Source organism: Lytechinus variegatus, chromosome 17 (genome assembly GCF_018143015.1).
Source record: "Lytechinus variegatus isolate NC3 chromosome 17, Lvar_3.0, whole genome shotgun sequence".
NCBI lineage: Eukaryota > Metazoa > Echinodermata > Echinoidea > Temnopleuroida > Toxopneustidae > Lytechinus > Lytechinus variegatus.
Genome location: NC_054756.1, coordinates 11272386 through 11288546, shown reverse-complemented (window position 1 = coordinate 11288546; position 16161 = coordinate 11272386). Strand labels below are relative to the sequence as shown.

Genomic DNA, 16161 nt, shown 5'->3' with positions numbered 1-16161 from the left:
TCCAAATGTTGAATCCTCCTACATATGGATAGCAATATTATCTCCATCATCATGTAATTATCAACATCTCCGTTGTCATCATTCACTTCCATCATCATCACCATGTCATTTTATCATCGTCGTCATGAAAGTCATCACCCGCACTATTACCATGATCATCATCATCATTACAATCATCATAATCATCACTATCACAATCACCACTATCACAATCAATCATCATCATCACCACCATCGTCTCCATCAATGTCACTCTCATCATCTTCATAATGATCATCACCATCATTATCATTACTGTCATTGTCATCACCACCATCTTTATCACCATGATCATCGTCATCACCGTTACCATCATCACCGTTACCATCATCATCATCACCATCATCATTACTATCACCATCATCACCACTATCATCATCATCTCCATTGCCATTATCTTCATTATCACTATTATCATTATGATTTATTCACATGTACATGTATCAAATTGTTTTTTCTCTTAATGTTTTTTTTTTCAGAGTAACAAGCCATGGCGACCAGAAGTTTTGATCACTCCTTTGGCGATTATCCCCGGTGCAATCATCGATCGTTACCTTGGCAACTTGAATGTTTTCTTCATCAGGGAAACAACTTCAGTGAGAGAAGTAAGATCTTCATTTTTTTCTCTTGTAGAATGTATTCCTTCATGATGCATTTGGGTATTTCCTTGCCATCTACACATGCCAAATGTGTTTAGGAAAAAGGAATACTCTTTTTAAAAGGAAAATTGACATTTTAGCCTTTTGTTAGAATTTTGTCTGTTCTGTTGCTGTGAGAAAAAAAATGTAGTATAGAATGGTAAAGAATGTTTCTATTTTTTAAACCTATCCACATTTTCCCCCATTTTGGGGTTAGGGACAGTTAGTATGAGGTACAACTCAACCACCCCACCCCCCTAACCCTTTCACTGTACAATGTCTTGCTTTTGAACTTAGCCTTAAAATCTTCTTAGACATCCACTTCAAATGAGGGGTTGTGCTTAAATGTGACAGATAATTTTTACTCCCCATTTGGTATTAGAACACCTGGGTGTATTGGTACCTGTTTTTTTTAATCCTTAACTGTTATTTATTTTGCTTTGTGCATCCAGTCTGGCGGGGTGAGTGGTTTCATGCGTAGTTTCATCGCTGAAGTGAAAGCCATTGTGAGACGTCACGTTGCCGCTTTAGGAGGGAATGCCCTTGTAGCTTACGCTCTCATTGATTGCATCATGGAGGAGAGTCCTCATAAAAACCAAGTGAGTAACTCTCCTTAACATTCATTTTGAGTTCCGAAATATATTTTTATTTGATTTAATTTAATTTTTTATTTTATTTTTTGTTTATTTTCATTTTTTTTATTTAGTCGGTTTAAAAGATAGATACATGATACAAAGGTCCAATGACTAAACTGAACATGTTCACAATAATTACAACATAATTGTACAGGAAATCAATAGTAACTACTAAAACAGACTACTGAACATCAAACAAAGTTAATATAAATGCATTTAACAAGAAAACTATTATTAAACATATCAACAAGAATTAAGTTAAACAAACACAAGAACGCTGCCTCATGCACTACCAGGGGGAATCCTCAGTTGTTTTCCACCAGTCGCTGGGAGTTTCGGCCCGTTAGAAACACTACTCCCTCTTGGTGGTGGGCCAGCAGTGCAAAGCACCACCTTCCCCCACTGGTAACAGAAAAAAATAAACAAAAGGAGACGAAAGAAAGAAATAAACAACAAGAAAAAGTTGCTTAATTGCTGGTCACCCTCTTTGGACATACTTTGCCCAAATCCAAGCAGAACCCTTCTCTGCTGCCTCAGAAGCAACCCTACAAGCATGTTTATTCTCTCTATTTGAGAAAACCAACTCCCGAATCCACCAAGGCAATGATTTTGCTATGAACCCACGACAACCAAATAAAGGGAAAGCAAAGCACCTTCCAGCCCTTGCCTGTACACTCTGCCACATGTTCAGAATATCTTATGAGCTTGTGCTCAAAGGCATAGTAAAAATTATCCTCCCAAGGGACAGTCAACTCTCCTAGAACTATTACCTTTGCAGAGTCAGTCCACAAAACATTGAGGCTGAGATTTGTAATCATCTCATGCTGTGGGAAACTCCCTTTTCTGTCCACGTCAACACTCACCTGTCAATCACGAGCTGAGGACAAGATGCTGGGCCTCATAGACCTTGCCATTGATCTGGGCTTAGCCCCCCTCCTTCTTAAAATCAATATAGGGCATACTCCCATTTTGCAACCGCCTCTTCAACAACCTTCAAAACCTGGTTATGCCTCCAAGTATACATTCCACAACACAGGCTAACCTCACAGGCACTAAGTATATGTTGGTGGGTACCTCTGCCTTCACAAGCACTACGCTTATCAGGCTCGTTATACCAATTGCTGAGGTTAACAGGTGTAGGCAGGAGGAGATCATGGGTTGAGCAAACAACGAAGGAGATTCGAAGTGGCTCCATCTGCCATACTAGAGACCATGTCAACCTTCTGGCTTCCGCCCCCTCCCACTTCGTCCATGAGCCCTGCTGGGCCTGGCCAACCACTGTGGCCCATCTCTTCACCTCCTCAACCTCTCTGATCTCCTGCACGATGAGGTCGCGCCGCTCCTGGGCTGAAGCTGCAGACCACCTCTTTTTTTTTTATCTTTGCAGTTTTTATTCGTCATAAAAATAATCAAAGTATACAAAACATATTGCACTTCAATAAAAAAGAACATTGTATAAGTACATATAACATAATCTTAATTCACAAGAAAATTGTACCCTAGCGCTGCCGACAGGACGATCCATTAACCGAAGAAGATAGGGGGTACAGTAATATCCAGTGTCGACCTGGTGGCATCGCCGGGGTATAGCGCAACTGAAAAAATATGACATTTTCATGTATTAACATGACCGAAAACACCACTACAACATGAACAGAAGATAAAACAAAGTAAAAAAAAAAAGATTACACAAAATATTAATCTACAGTGGTTACAATTTATGCAATGGAAAAATACTTGTTTATGTTTTGCCATTTTACATTATGTTTATTGAGTTTGTTTTTCTTTTTTGCAATAATTTCTTCAGTAACTTTATAAGATAAAAGATAATAATTAAATTGTTTTAAACTAGGGAGGGTCTCTTGGTATTTACATCGCAAAATGAATTGTTTACCAAGTAAAATTAGAAAATTAAATGCTAAGGTGGATGAACTAAGTGGTTCTAGTAATCCAAATAAAACAGTATCTCGTGAAAGGAAATAATTAGGATTAAAGTCAGTCACTTTCATACGCAACGCATTCCAAAAGGATGCTATTTTAGGGCACCTCTTGGTAGAAGTCCAGCCCAGGCCCAAACGACCGGTTTGGGCAGCACCAACTATCTCCTTGTGCCTCAGTTTCAACTCAGCCTTTTCCACTCCCTTATCAGCATGCCACTTCCCGATTTAACATCAGGCTGGTAATCTCTAATGACAGGATCACTAGAAGAGTAGAATTATTATCACAGAAGTTATCAAATCATTGTAGTACTATTGTAACATGGAACATTATAGCCAAGTAGTAGTCTGGTCATTTTAACACGGAGATAAACACAATTTGTAGCCATTTAAAAACAGTTGAAATAAATTGCATTTGATTGTAAGGTACAATATTCTCTTTGAGAAAATATTATTTTTGAAATCAGTGCTTTTTATAGCGATATTGAGTGAGTATTGATTGGCAAAGTTGTTGAACAAATTGCATCATCCTCGCTTTTTGATATTCTTGAATTCTATTCCTCAACCTTAATACTTTGAGGCTGTCATACCCTAATCAGACTAGAATTGTCGTTTTGACACTATTTTTGTGGAAGCATATTTTTTTTTTTTCAAAGACAGCGTAGTGAATTTTTTTCAAAAGTGGCCATGGTGGAAGGAAGAAATGGATATTGGAGGCATACAAGGAATTTTTGAAATGTATGCAAATCTCAATTTTACAATATGTTGGTCATTTTCCGATGAATATGAGGGACTACCCTCCAATTTTCTTAGAGTGAGTAACCAAGCTTATTACATTGTAATCACTATTCAATTGATCATATACCGTATATCAATCAATGAACTGTCATACAATTGTGTATTCTATTTCGTTTCAATTTCTGCATACAGTGCCAATGCCTGATCCACGTGTGTGGAGATGCCGTTCACATCCAGTATGAAGATTCATCGATGAATCTTGACGGAAGCAGCGGAAAGAACTCGCCTCATATTGCCACGGCTGCACCTGCCACCCGTAGCTGAAACAAATCTATGGTATCACCAATGACAAGTTAATTGCTTGTAGACGAGAATAGAAAAAGCAGGTATGCTAGTGCTGTTATCGATAACCTCCTCATTGCTAGTCTTGTCAATAATGGCATGTTTTTTTACACTTAGCGATATCGAATATGTGTAATGTTCTAAGTAACCATGTACATGAGCATTGAATTGTGTATGCTTCACCTACATGTATGAGCATGTTTGAAATAGAGTGCTTAATGTTTGTTTAGGCCTACATATGCTATCATGCTATAGGAAAGGTTTATGGTAAATATCCGTGGGAGTTATGGTAGAATGTGATGGGGAAATTACACTTGAAATGAAAATAGGGTTGAGTGAGAAAATATGATTTTTTTTTAATTGAAAATTCATAATTTGGGCAAAGCAGAATACTAATTTGCTCTTGTGATGGTTTGCTGGTGGGTGTTTCATAAAGCTGTTCTTAAGATACGAATGACTTTACGCACAACTGGTGATCCTTTCTTGTGCTACATGTATGTGATATCCCTGTGTAATGAGTTATGACCTAAGAATATGTTCCAGTCGTGCCTAAAGTTGCTCGTAACCTTACGAACAGCTTTATGAAACACCCACCAGGTCTGTTTAAGGTGCTCATAAGTTGTAATGATCATTAATATTAAACAGAGAGTAACTGTTACTGAGCCTTACTGGGGTATTTTGCACTTGGAGGAAAGTCAACAAGGTGTGAACCATCTGAAACATCTGGTTCAAATATTGCATCGTTTTTGTTTTTTTCCTTTTAGTTTCAAACCAATAGTACCAACCTTTATATCTAATGCACACAACCATTATTATACCAAAAAATTAGAATGATAATGATGATAATTGGCTTATTTTAAATCTTGATGTTCACTTCCAGTAGGCTTGCTAACATTCATCTTTCGATCATATAGTGGTATATGTTCTCTGATTGAAACATTGAGAGGCTCTGTAGGTCTTGGTCATATGTGGTATTCATCTCCAACTTCTCGTGTACGTATTTATGGGCTTCCCATCCGATGGAAACTGAAACAAACCAAATGAAAGATTGGTGGAATGACTCAAGACATCAATAAACCCATATTATTACTTATATGGATTAAATAGATGATGACATCATAGTCTCCCTTTAAATGGCTTGACTTTGATTGAGCAAAAGCCTACAACCATACCATGCTGAATATACCGGTTCTCAAGTACATGACCCCGGGGTCTAGTGAGCGCGATCACTAGTGATTCTGTGATGGTTCTGAATGCTGCCATCTACCAGCAAAAAGGTGAAAACGTCGTCTGCTTGCGTCGTGATGTGCATAATTTGATGGACCCACAAACAATTCTACACCAGCAAACACATCCAAGCTGACAAAAAGAAAAAGATATACGCACATACAAAGACACAATAATACACCAGCAGAAACATCCAGAGAGAAAATTATCCACCTGCAAACACTCACCCAAACAACCATGTAAAACACACATAGAGAGAGACAATTATCTTTCAGCAAACATGTACAAACACACCCAAACATATGAAAATAATACATACATACAAAGAGGCAGTTATCCACCAGCAAACACACACAAACAAAATATCATACAAAACACACGTACAAAGAGAAAATTATCCACCTGTCCAGTAAACACACAAACAAAAAGGCAATCATGCACCAACAAGCATACTTACGTATATCCAAGCATATACGCTCCCTAAACCTGCAAATACCACCAAACAATTAGGATTTTTAGCGAGCTCTGCATCAACAAATTCTTTGAAGAGATCAAAGTTGTCATAGACATGATCCTTAAAGCCAGGAGACACTGATTTGCGTGTGAGTGGACACAAAGTAAATGTTTCGTTCGTACTTTTCTTTGTTTTATCTTTGGATGGCACATAGCGCTTTCTTCGCCCATCACAGGTTGGTTTTCCACATGCTGCACATGGCTTCTTAGACTTCTTAGGCATGACATATTTTGGCATTGGAGGTGGCGGTGGTGGAGATGTGACGGTAAAGGGTGCATATCTTGAGGGGAAGAAAGAGACTGAGGCAGCACTAGGCTGAGAAGGAACTACCATCAGGACAGGGGCCTTGGGTACCGAAGACGTGGTATGGGGATGAGGTAGTAATGCGGGTAAGCCAGGTGAAGTGTGTCGAGTACTTGACTGCAATGAGTCAGAGTCCAACTTCCTTTTCTGCCCACGTACATCACGCATTTCAAAGGCCACTGAATCTCCTCCCTGTTGGGGGGGGTTGATAGATTCAGGTAAAGAGGGAGCATCTGTCATTGGCTTGCTTGTCAGTACTCTCCGGTGACTCGGTGCCTTAGGAACGACTGATGCCAGGTAGTTAGCCCTTTTGTTCTCCCTGTTCAGAAAGTTTGTGATAGACTTGGTGTTGATTTTGGGAAGAGGAATCTGAGCAGCCAACAACCTGTCATCCCTAACCCAATCAACAATGTGTTTGTACTGCCCCTTGATCTTCAGGGCAGTCCTTGACGGAGATGACAACACTGACTGCAGGTCGATTCCTTAGCATCTTAATTACAACATGCGGGCAGCCTGGGCGTACCTCGTCTAATTTAGTCTTTGGGGCAGCACTTTTCTCTAGAGATTCCTCACCCTGACATCTACCGTAAAGGGTATAGCCCCATTTTGACTCATATTTTTTTACTGATCAAGCAGATTTGTTGTGATCATGGAGAGGGTCAACAGCGTTGGAGATCTGACGACGAAGGTCAGCTGATATGAGATGCTCATCAGAGTCGTCAGCAATCTTAATCAGCTCAAGCCCCTCTACTTCTTCAAAACCAGGTAGATGGAGATGTTTGCGTGGCACAAGTACGTCTTCCATCAAAGGGCTGTCCTCTGTAATGGATTGTTCTGATTTAACAGCATGGGTGACATAGTTGTTAACATTTATATCTGTGTAAAATTATTTCATTATTACAACTTTTAGTTATTGATGTCAATTCTGCTTTGATTTTCCATTATCAACTTTACACTATTATCTTAATCATCATCGCTATCGATATCTTTATATCATTTTCATCATCACCATTATCATAACAATATTGGCAATGAAAAGTACCTACTAGTTCCATCAATGCAGAGAATCTGCATTGGTGCTCTGTATGCTCTGGCGATAGACAGCCATCTTTTCCATCTCCATTACCAGATGTGCCCGATGGAGTGTGAGGGGAAAAGGGAGAGTCATCTTCTGGATAGGAGGGGTGTATTTACCGGGCAGCTTGATGAATGGCAAGATTCCTTGTTGAGATGTGCCCGAGGATTTGGCAGTGTGTGCCTTGTAGAGCACAGTCTGGTACCAATCCTTCCTCTCTGCATGCCATTTGCTGTGACCTTTCTCAAGCACACGATACACCTTAGACATGGAGACAGAGTTGATGCAGTCTGAAAGCAGGGTGACATCTTGTCTATCGCCCTCCTGCCCACAATCATGTCAGGTAGCATATTTCTCAATGCAAGGGCAAGTTCTTGTAGGATACTTTCGCTCCACGCATTCCATGAATATTGCAGCTTTTCCTAGCCTTATCTCTTCCTCCGCTTTTCCATGCAGTGATGGCAGATCAGTCGCTCTGTGAGCAGTGTGTGAGCGAACTTCATCCCACACACTGAGGGAAACACATGCATACCCATGACGAATAAGGCTAAAGCCTGATGGTGCTGGGCAACTGGCATTGGGGCTTGATACCTTCAGCTGCATGACTCCTGAATAATGACAGCCTTGGGGTAGAGTGCCTTTTTTTCGCGCCTGAAGAGGGGGTGGATTGAAGGTCATCATGGGTTTAAGAACCTTTTCTTGATCCTTCTTTTGTGTACAGCCCAAACACTGTATCATTCTTCAGCCGTAGGAACTACTGTTGCCAGTTAGTTAGCCTTTTTGTTCTCCCTGATCAGAAAGTTTGTGATGGACTTGACGTTGATGTTTGGGAGAGGAATCTGAGCAGCAGCCAACAACCTGTCGTCCCTAACCCGATCAACAATGCGTTTTTTCCCCCGATGTTTTGGACTTGACGCTGGAGGCCCATGATTGGGTGATTTCTTCACCTGAAGCACATAAGCTTTCTCAGCCATAGCCTCAGCCTGTCGCCTTTGCTGCGTAGGCTCATGGGGTTTTGCCTTGCCACCTCTTTGTGGTTGGCCTTTTCCCTTTTGCTGTCTCCCAACCCTGCACTGGTTCCCGGCGCGCCGTCGGCTCGTTGGAACAAACCAGCTGCTCTACGCGTTCTATACTCGAGCGTCGCATCGATCAGAGTGAGCTAAAAGCAAATCTTGGTTCGTGGAACTCTGTATGGAGTGTCTAAACCATATTTAGACCACACCTACCGCGCTTCCAACGGCCTGGCTGCCTCGACCTCCACGAGTAGGGCAATCTTTGATGGAGATGACATAACGCTGACTGCAGGTCGATTCCTTAGCATCTTAATTACAACATGGGGGCAGCCTGGGCGTACGTCATCCATCCAAATTTAGTCTTTTGGGCAGCACTTTTCTTAGGAGATTCCGCACCCAGACATTTACCGAAAAAGGTGTAGCCCCATTTCGATTCATATTTTTTACAAATGATCGAGCAGATTTGTCATGATCATGGAGAGCGTCAACTGCGTTGGAGATCTGACAATGAAGGTCAGCTGATATGATATTCAGATATTCAAAATTTATTGTCATGCTCAAAATAAAAGAAATTACATTGGCATAAAAATCATATTCCGGCTGTTGGTATACAAAGAACAATATATAACATAATAAATAATTACAAAAATAACAGCATTAGATAAGATACAAAGCACAAATTATACAATGACCTAATACTAACCCAGTGCAATATATGATACGTTGCAAGGGCAAGCTTAATCAGCTGTAGTTCAAGCCTGTCTACTTCTTCAAAACTAGGTAGATGGAGATGTTTGCTTGGCGCAAGTACGTGGGCGCAACAATGGATGTTGGGCTAATACATCGGCAATGTGTCGGGTGGAGGCTCCTCCCACGATTTCTGCAACCCCTCCAGTCCTGGGTCAGTGACTGTCTCTGTAATGCTTGTCCTGGTTTCCAGCAGATCTCGAGCAGTCATCATTTGGGTCTTTACTCCTTATTCTGATGATGTCACGAGTTTATCTACACAGAAAGCACAAAACATACACACACAAAATCAATAATGTAAAGATACTGATTTTACCATCATGGCACACATTCATTCTTGTTATATGCCATTACCATGGCAACACATTTTGAAACACATGGAAATAATCATGTCTTTCCCATCTTACACAAAATACCACTGTGTGAGCCAAATTTTATGAGATTTGGTTGAAAAACTGATGAAGTAGTTTGAACCCCAACATTTTTGCATAATTATTAGGAAATATATTGTTACCACGGCAAAATGATTACTGACACATAAGAAAAATAGACTTACCTGCCATCTCCAAGAGCTCCTCGTCATCAATGAAGTCAGATGACTCGTTCTCCTCCAACACTGTATACTCAGGTGGCTTCTCTTCCCTTACTGGCTCTAATTGCTTCTTTTGTGTCTGAAAAAAAAAAGAAACACGTATAAAATATCCAACAGCGTATTTTTATACCACACTCAAAACAATAATAGAATGGGGGATCATGTAGCTCAGACTTTGAAACTGGGAAGCATTACAATACTGCCTGTAACCTTCATAAAAAATGAATAAATAAAAATTTAAAAAATCATATGAGAAAACAATTCACCTTCAGGACACAGTGGACATGACACATAAATCCTGGAAACTGGCTGTCATAATCCCACAATGTTTGCTTCAGCCACAGCAACTGTTCATTTTTCTCCATGTTTGTGGCATGCTCGATGAGAAGAAATTGTAGCCATCCCACATCATTTTCAATTTTCTTTTGAAACGAGCAATGAGGCCACGGGCCATCCTTGAATAGCATTCCTCCAACTCTGATGCAACCGCAATTGTCGTCAAACATTACCAACACTCATTTAGGACGCTGGTGATGAAATGAAACAACCCTGCACCATCGCCATGGATCTTTGATAAGGACTTGACAATCAAATGATAAGACAAAATAAACACTTGTAACTTTATCCCATACAAAAATTTAAAAAAACATAAGATGCATGCAAGATATCTTTAAACAAATTGCCTTTTGGTTTTCAATGATTACCATATTCCATGTTTTAATTGATTTACTTCAATTATTCTTAACACAAAAAATGTATCATCTTGTCCAAGGGCAGAGCAGGACAGGAAGCATTAGGACACTTGATTCACATCTGCATCACTCCAATGGGATGCCAAAAGAATTATTAGCATATTCATCAATTAAAATACCATTATCATTAACAAATCATGAAAATTCCTCCCCCCCCCTTGAGAAAACTCAAAAATTTCATCAGCTTTCATTGAAGCTACATGTTCCCTTTGCCTTCACTACAGTTTGTTTACCCTATTTTTTTTTTGGGGGGGGGTAGAAGAGAATAATGCCCCTTTTTTCTGAAATGCACTGCATGAAGAAAATAAAAGTATCTTTGGCACTTTGGCTTCAAACATTGTCAAAGCCTATATTTCTATGCAGGTATCAAGTCCACGTATCAGAAATCTTTTTCAAGTTAATGAACCTGAGTTGCCTATCAAAAGGACACAAGTACATTTCATAAGGAATACAATATAAAAGCCTATACTTTTCTGCAAGAAGGCATCAAGTACACATAATAAAAACCAATGAGTTTCCCTATCAAAAGGGCACAAGTACATGTCATAAGGAATACAATATAAAAGCCTATACTTTTCTGCAAGAAGACATCAAGTACACATATCTGGAGGGGCAGGACTTTCTCTGTTGGGGTATCGAATCTTGAGCCCGAGCACTCCAACCAGCCACCAGAAGAAGATCTTGGTTGCGAAGAAAGAAAGCATGGAGGACATCACCGATTCAAACTTGTGTTGAGCGGGCGGTGAAAATTCCATCTGTTCTTTCAACACCAGCCTTGTTGAAAAGGCCATGTGGCCCATCGTTCTTGGCCCACGGGAGGTTTGCGGCTGGCATACACTCATCCCAGTGCTTCTGCCACCCCTCAAACGAAGCTGAAGATGATGTCGATGTCATTGGCTTCATCAGTCTGTACTTTCTCTACTTATTGAATCATCACGTGACGATTCAGATTGGACACTGAAGTGATTGTTTTGTTGCAGGTGGAACACTGCAGGGAATGGCTGGCTGGCTCCATGTCTGTAGACAAAATACAATAATATAATTCCATTAGTCTAGTGTAAGGACATAAATTTTACAATTGTTTTGGGCAATTTGGGGGTTCAATGAAATGGACAAATTTGAGTCACTGTGCCAAAAAATCAAGCATTTATCCATTCTAGATCAAGAGAGAAAAAACATTTACAATCTTATTCATGTAATTTCGTACACAAAAGGAAGTGAAGGACTTGAAAGTGACGTGAAGTTACATGTCATCGTCCAGCGGAAACTCCAACCGATTACCGCCAGAGCGGCGGGGGCACTTGACACTCGAGCAGACGACCGACAAAATTCACGTTCATCTTGTTTTTATCACAAATACACACATTATTTGTATACTCACTCGCTTAGCCGAACTTATTCCGTGGAGGATCACACTATCCTACATTCACAGTGAAAGAACCCATTCCTATCAACTCTAAAGGGTCAAAAACAAACTTTTGTCGCTCCAATTGTTGAAAGTTTGCCTCAATACAACAAAATTGGTGACAATGGACTGGCTCATTTATATACATGAGCAGCTGCTTAACAAAGGTCTGTGATTCGTCTGTTGAGAAAACAGGCTTGCTCAACCCGGCTCGGCTCTGCTTAACAGAGGGATTTGATTGGTCTGTTGAGGAAGCTCCCTTGCTCAACAGAGCTCAATGATTGCTCTGTTGAGCAAGCTGTCAGACCTTTGATGGGTAGTTGCCAGGGAATACCGGGTGTTGTAGGCTTTTTGCTTCATGAAATGCCCCTTTATTCATTTCCTCATTGTAAGTTGTTGGTATTTGTTTTCCTTATAGTATCACCTTCATCTTTTTTTTCAACATAAAAGGTGTATGCATTTAATGTTTTGGATATAAGACATGTAAATCTGTACATTATAAAGGTTTAATCATATTAGCTGATAATGTAAATAATACATTCTGTCAAATCGCTTAGCAGCAACCTGGCTGAATCCTACTTTTGCCTCTTGTTCTTCAATATATATCATAGGCTTACTGTGAGAAAATCTTCACATCTTTTCTTGCTTGTGTGTTGTCAGTGGAGTGAATTACCATCTTACATCCATAGTGCCAACTCCCTTGATCAATTTAAGACCTTGCTAAAGACCCCCTTTTTTTAATGTTTTGATATCAGTTGTGGGTTGGTCTATATGGAGGTGCACATGTAACTTGCATTTCGATTTTGTTTGATTCTTTAAATTTTGTTTTGAATTCATTAAGACTACTTTTTGATTTCCCCAGTAGTTTAGTTGATAGGCAGAAAACTGAGCACTTAGAAACATCTGTGTTAAGCACCCTACAAATGTTATAATTATTATTATTATCATTATTAAAAACAAGAACTTATGTGGATGGAGTTTTCTAGTCTTTCTAAAATTGTAGTAGGCCTTTAATGAATATGACAGGCTTTCAGGGGGATACCAGTCACAGTATTTTCCTAAGTGTTGCCCCAAGTCTAGGCAAGGCCATTATTGGTCTGCTGCATTAAAAATAATGTATCTTTGTGAAAATGATTGCTACTCAACAATATTATTACCTACACTGTAAAAAATGAAGTGCTAATTTAGCACTTACAGTGCTTGTATAGTGACTGCACTACGATTGCTGATTTTTAGTTTAAATTTAAACTACAAAATCAACACTCGTAGTGCAGTCACTATACAAGCACTGTAAAGTGCTAAATTACCACTACATTTTTTACAGTGCACAGCTGTTATATTGTGTAATTCTGGCTATTATTTGAATGTAGCAATTTAAAGGGTGTAATTTCTTTTCTCAGGTTATACATATTGTCATCATGATTAACATATAAAGCACATGTATGTAAATCTTACTCATAAATATAATATTTCACTTGAGCTAATTTGACTTTGCATGTACACTGTATGATAGACTGATAATATGCACTATTACAGAGGCACAATAGGAAACTGACAAAATGATTCCCTGTCATACAGCTGAGCAGTGGCTGGGTCATTGTGACATATTTTAAGTTCAGTCGATTAATTAGACAAAATTTATGTTTACATCTTGTTTCCAGTATACCTTGTTCAAGTACTGTAATGATATTCAAGACATGTAAATGAAACTCTTGCCAGGTGATATAATGTACATGTAGGCCTACTGCCAAATAATGACATTTATAGTTTGCATACCATTCTTTCTTTGTCAGCTAATGCATACTTCCAAAAGCTAATATTGTACATGTATCATAGTACCTCCTTCCCCCTCTTCCTCAAAACTCCTCTTTTTGTGAAGTCCTCTTGTGACATTCGGAAATATAAAACAAGAGAATGGAGACCTATTAAATTCTGATGATTACTCATGTACAGTGTAGGGATACAAATAATTTGTTACATGATTTACCAACTCTCATGTCAGATCAGGAAGCCTGGCGTACCATTGTTGATGCATTCTTAAATGTGTCCGACTTGTATAGTGTGCACAGTAGGAAGGAATAATTCTGTGAATGTACATGTAGTGCTGGAAGCTTGGGCTACAGCGGGGGTAATAATAGTAGCGCCCCACACAATACTTTATTTCTAAATAAACAGCGCTTTATAAATACATTATCATTGACCATTCAAAGACTTAAATCCATGTAAGATCTTCCCTGAGGTAATGAGAACAGTGCCAGAAGTTGAGACATTACTGCAGAAGGGTACAGTGAAGACAAAGTACCATCATTTATAGAATATGGACCTTTTTTTTATTAATTCTTGAAAAGAAATGTATTTGTATACATGTAGATCTTTGTAAATATATACACATGAATATACTGCTGTTCATTATATACATTCAAGTGCAATGATGTATGGACAATAAAACAACTACATATTACATTGACTGCTTGCTCTTCATCTTTGCTTGTTATAGGAGTAAAATACATGTGTTAGATATGACTAAAAAATATTCCAGGAATATTAACATGTTGAATACTGACTATACAGTGCGTATCAAAAAAAAGTTTACCCTTAGAAAAAATCCTGTAAAATTATACATTTGTAATATCTCGAAGAATCTTCCACAATTTAACATTGGTGACAATATTACTGTCAAAAAATATTTCTGCTTGAGTAGGCACCACTTGCTTTTGAAAAGTTAGTGAAAAATGATTTGCGCAGAACTTTGAAATAGTTATGCGAATAAAAGTAGACCTTAATCATGTAGAACATGGAATCTAACAAGTAAAATTGATTTGAAGATATCTTTTACCTTTTTTAACTTGTTTCCTTGCCCAAAACTCTTGGAAAAGTGCCATTGTGCCCACCCCACTCCCCCACACACCGAGGCTATCGTGACAATATTTGCTTTACACTGAGCTTTGATTTACATGAAATGGCTTAGGCTTGATTTTCATTTTGTTAATCATTGTCAAGCTTGAGAAAAGTTTGGAGAAGCAAGTATAAATAATGAAATGTAAACCCACTTTAAATGATAAAAACTTAGTGAAAAATTGCTGGAGATGTCTGATATAAACATTTGTTTAGATTCAGTTATGTCCTCAGATCCAGCTGGCACAAACAGTGAAAAGGTTGTGCTTACTAAGTGTTAAAATTTTAATTTGGGTGGCAAAATTGTTACAGAATGCTCCATTTTACTTCAATTGACTAAAAGTGCAAGGGAAATGAATGAGAAATGTTTCGCAGGGTTAGTTTGATTTCACCTTATCCCCTCGACACAGTGTGAATCCGAGCATTTCTGCACAAACAGGTTTCTGAGAGCTTTACAGAAATGGACAGTGCTCACTGAAGTGTAACATTCTGTCAAAACTTTTACTTTCATTTGGATAGATGAGACCCAAACCCAAGATTATATGTAAAAAATACCCACATGTTGTATATTTTTTAATTCCCAGGGCTTTTTCAAAGTGTAAACTTTTTTATGATACGCACTGTATTATATACATGTGTGTTATGCACAGGAAACACTTTTTAAGATGTGGTAACAGGAACCGATACTAACTATAGACTCTACTCACACAATATATTTTATAGGCATTTTGATCTGATCCTGCTCATACTACATTTGCATTATTTGTTACATCATGACCGCAAAAAAACATTATGCGTATAGGTGAATTAATGAAAATTAAAATGAAAATCTATATTTTGTTGTTCAAAATGGAAATCTTGAATACAAATATGCTGAAAATTACATATTAACCGAGCAAACACACCCCAGGCAGTCAAATAATTTATGTCAAGTCCACCGACTGTTACGATACTGCAACAAATAACAAGTGTTTAATTTCTTCTTTGTGTTTAATTTCCTCTTTTTTTTATTACAGGAAATAATTATACATAAATAAAACAAATAATGATCTTACATAAATCTCTTGAAGTGTCCGATGTAAAATCCCGAAGTGATGATGCTATATCCAAGTAATAATCCAAATGATAAAAATCCCAGTTGACTGGCGAAAATTCACAATGATGGCGATGATGAAACTGAGGTTGAAGTCCGATGAATAATAAGAGTCACTGCAACGAGTTGAAATGTCCGTGAAGACGATGTTGATGATGATTAACAGTTAATTTCAGCAATCCATGGGTTGAAGCGTGTTCATTGAACAGGTTGATG

The 16161-nt window shown here is 38.6% G+C and overlaps 1 protein-coding gene and 1 pseudogene across 2 annotated transcripts in view; one reads left to right on the top strand and one right to left on the bottom strand.

The window, feature by feature from the left end:
* The window catches only part of LOC121430925 (C2 domain-containing protein 5-like), a 57647-nt gene extending 51959 nt beyond the window's left edge, over positions 1–5688 (top strand). For both annotated transcript variants that reach the window (XM_041628357.1, XM_041628356.1), the window contains 3 exons: positions 519–644; positions 1130–1276; positions 4180–5688. In XM_041628357.1, the coding sequence (XP_041484291.1) occupies positions 519–644; positions 1130–1276; positions 4180–4311 (405 nt within the window). In that variant the 3' untranslated portion in view covers positions 4312–5688. The remainder of the gene's footprint in view (positions 1–518; positions 645–1129; positions 1277–4179) is intronic.
* Positions 5689–8108: 2420 nt separating this feature from the next.
* Positions 8109–11446, bottom strand: LOC121431238 (annotated as a pseudogene).
* Between the last annotated feature and the right edge of the window lie 4715 nt (positions 11447–16161).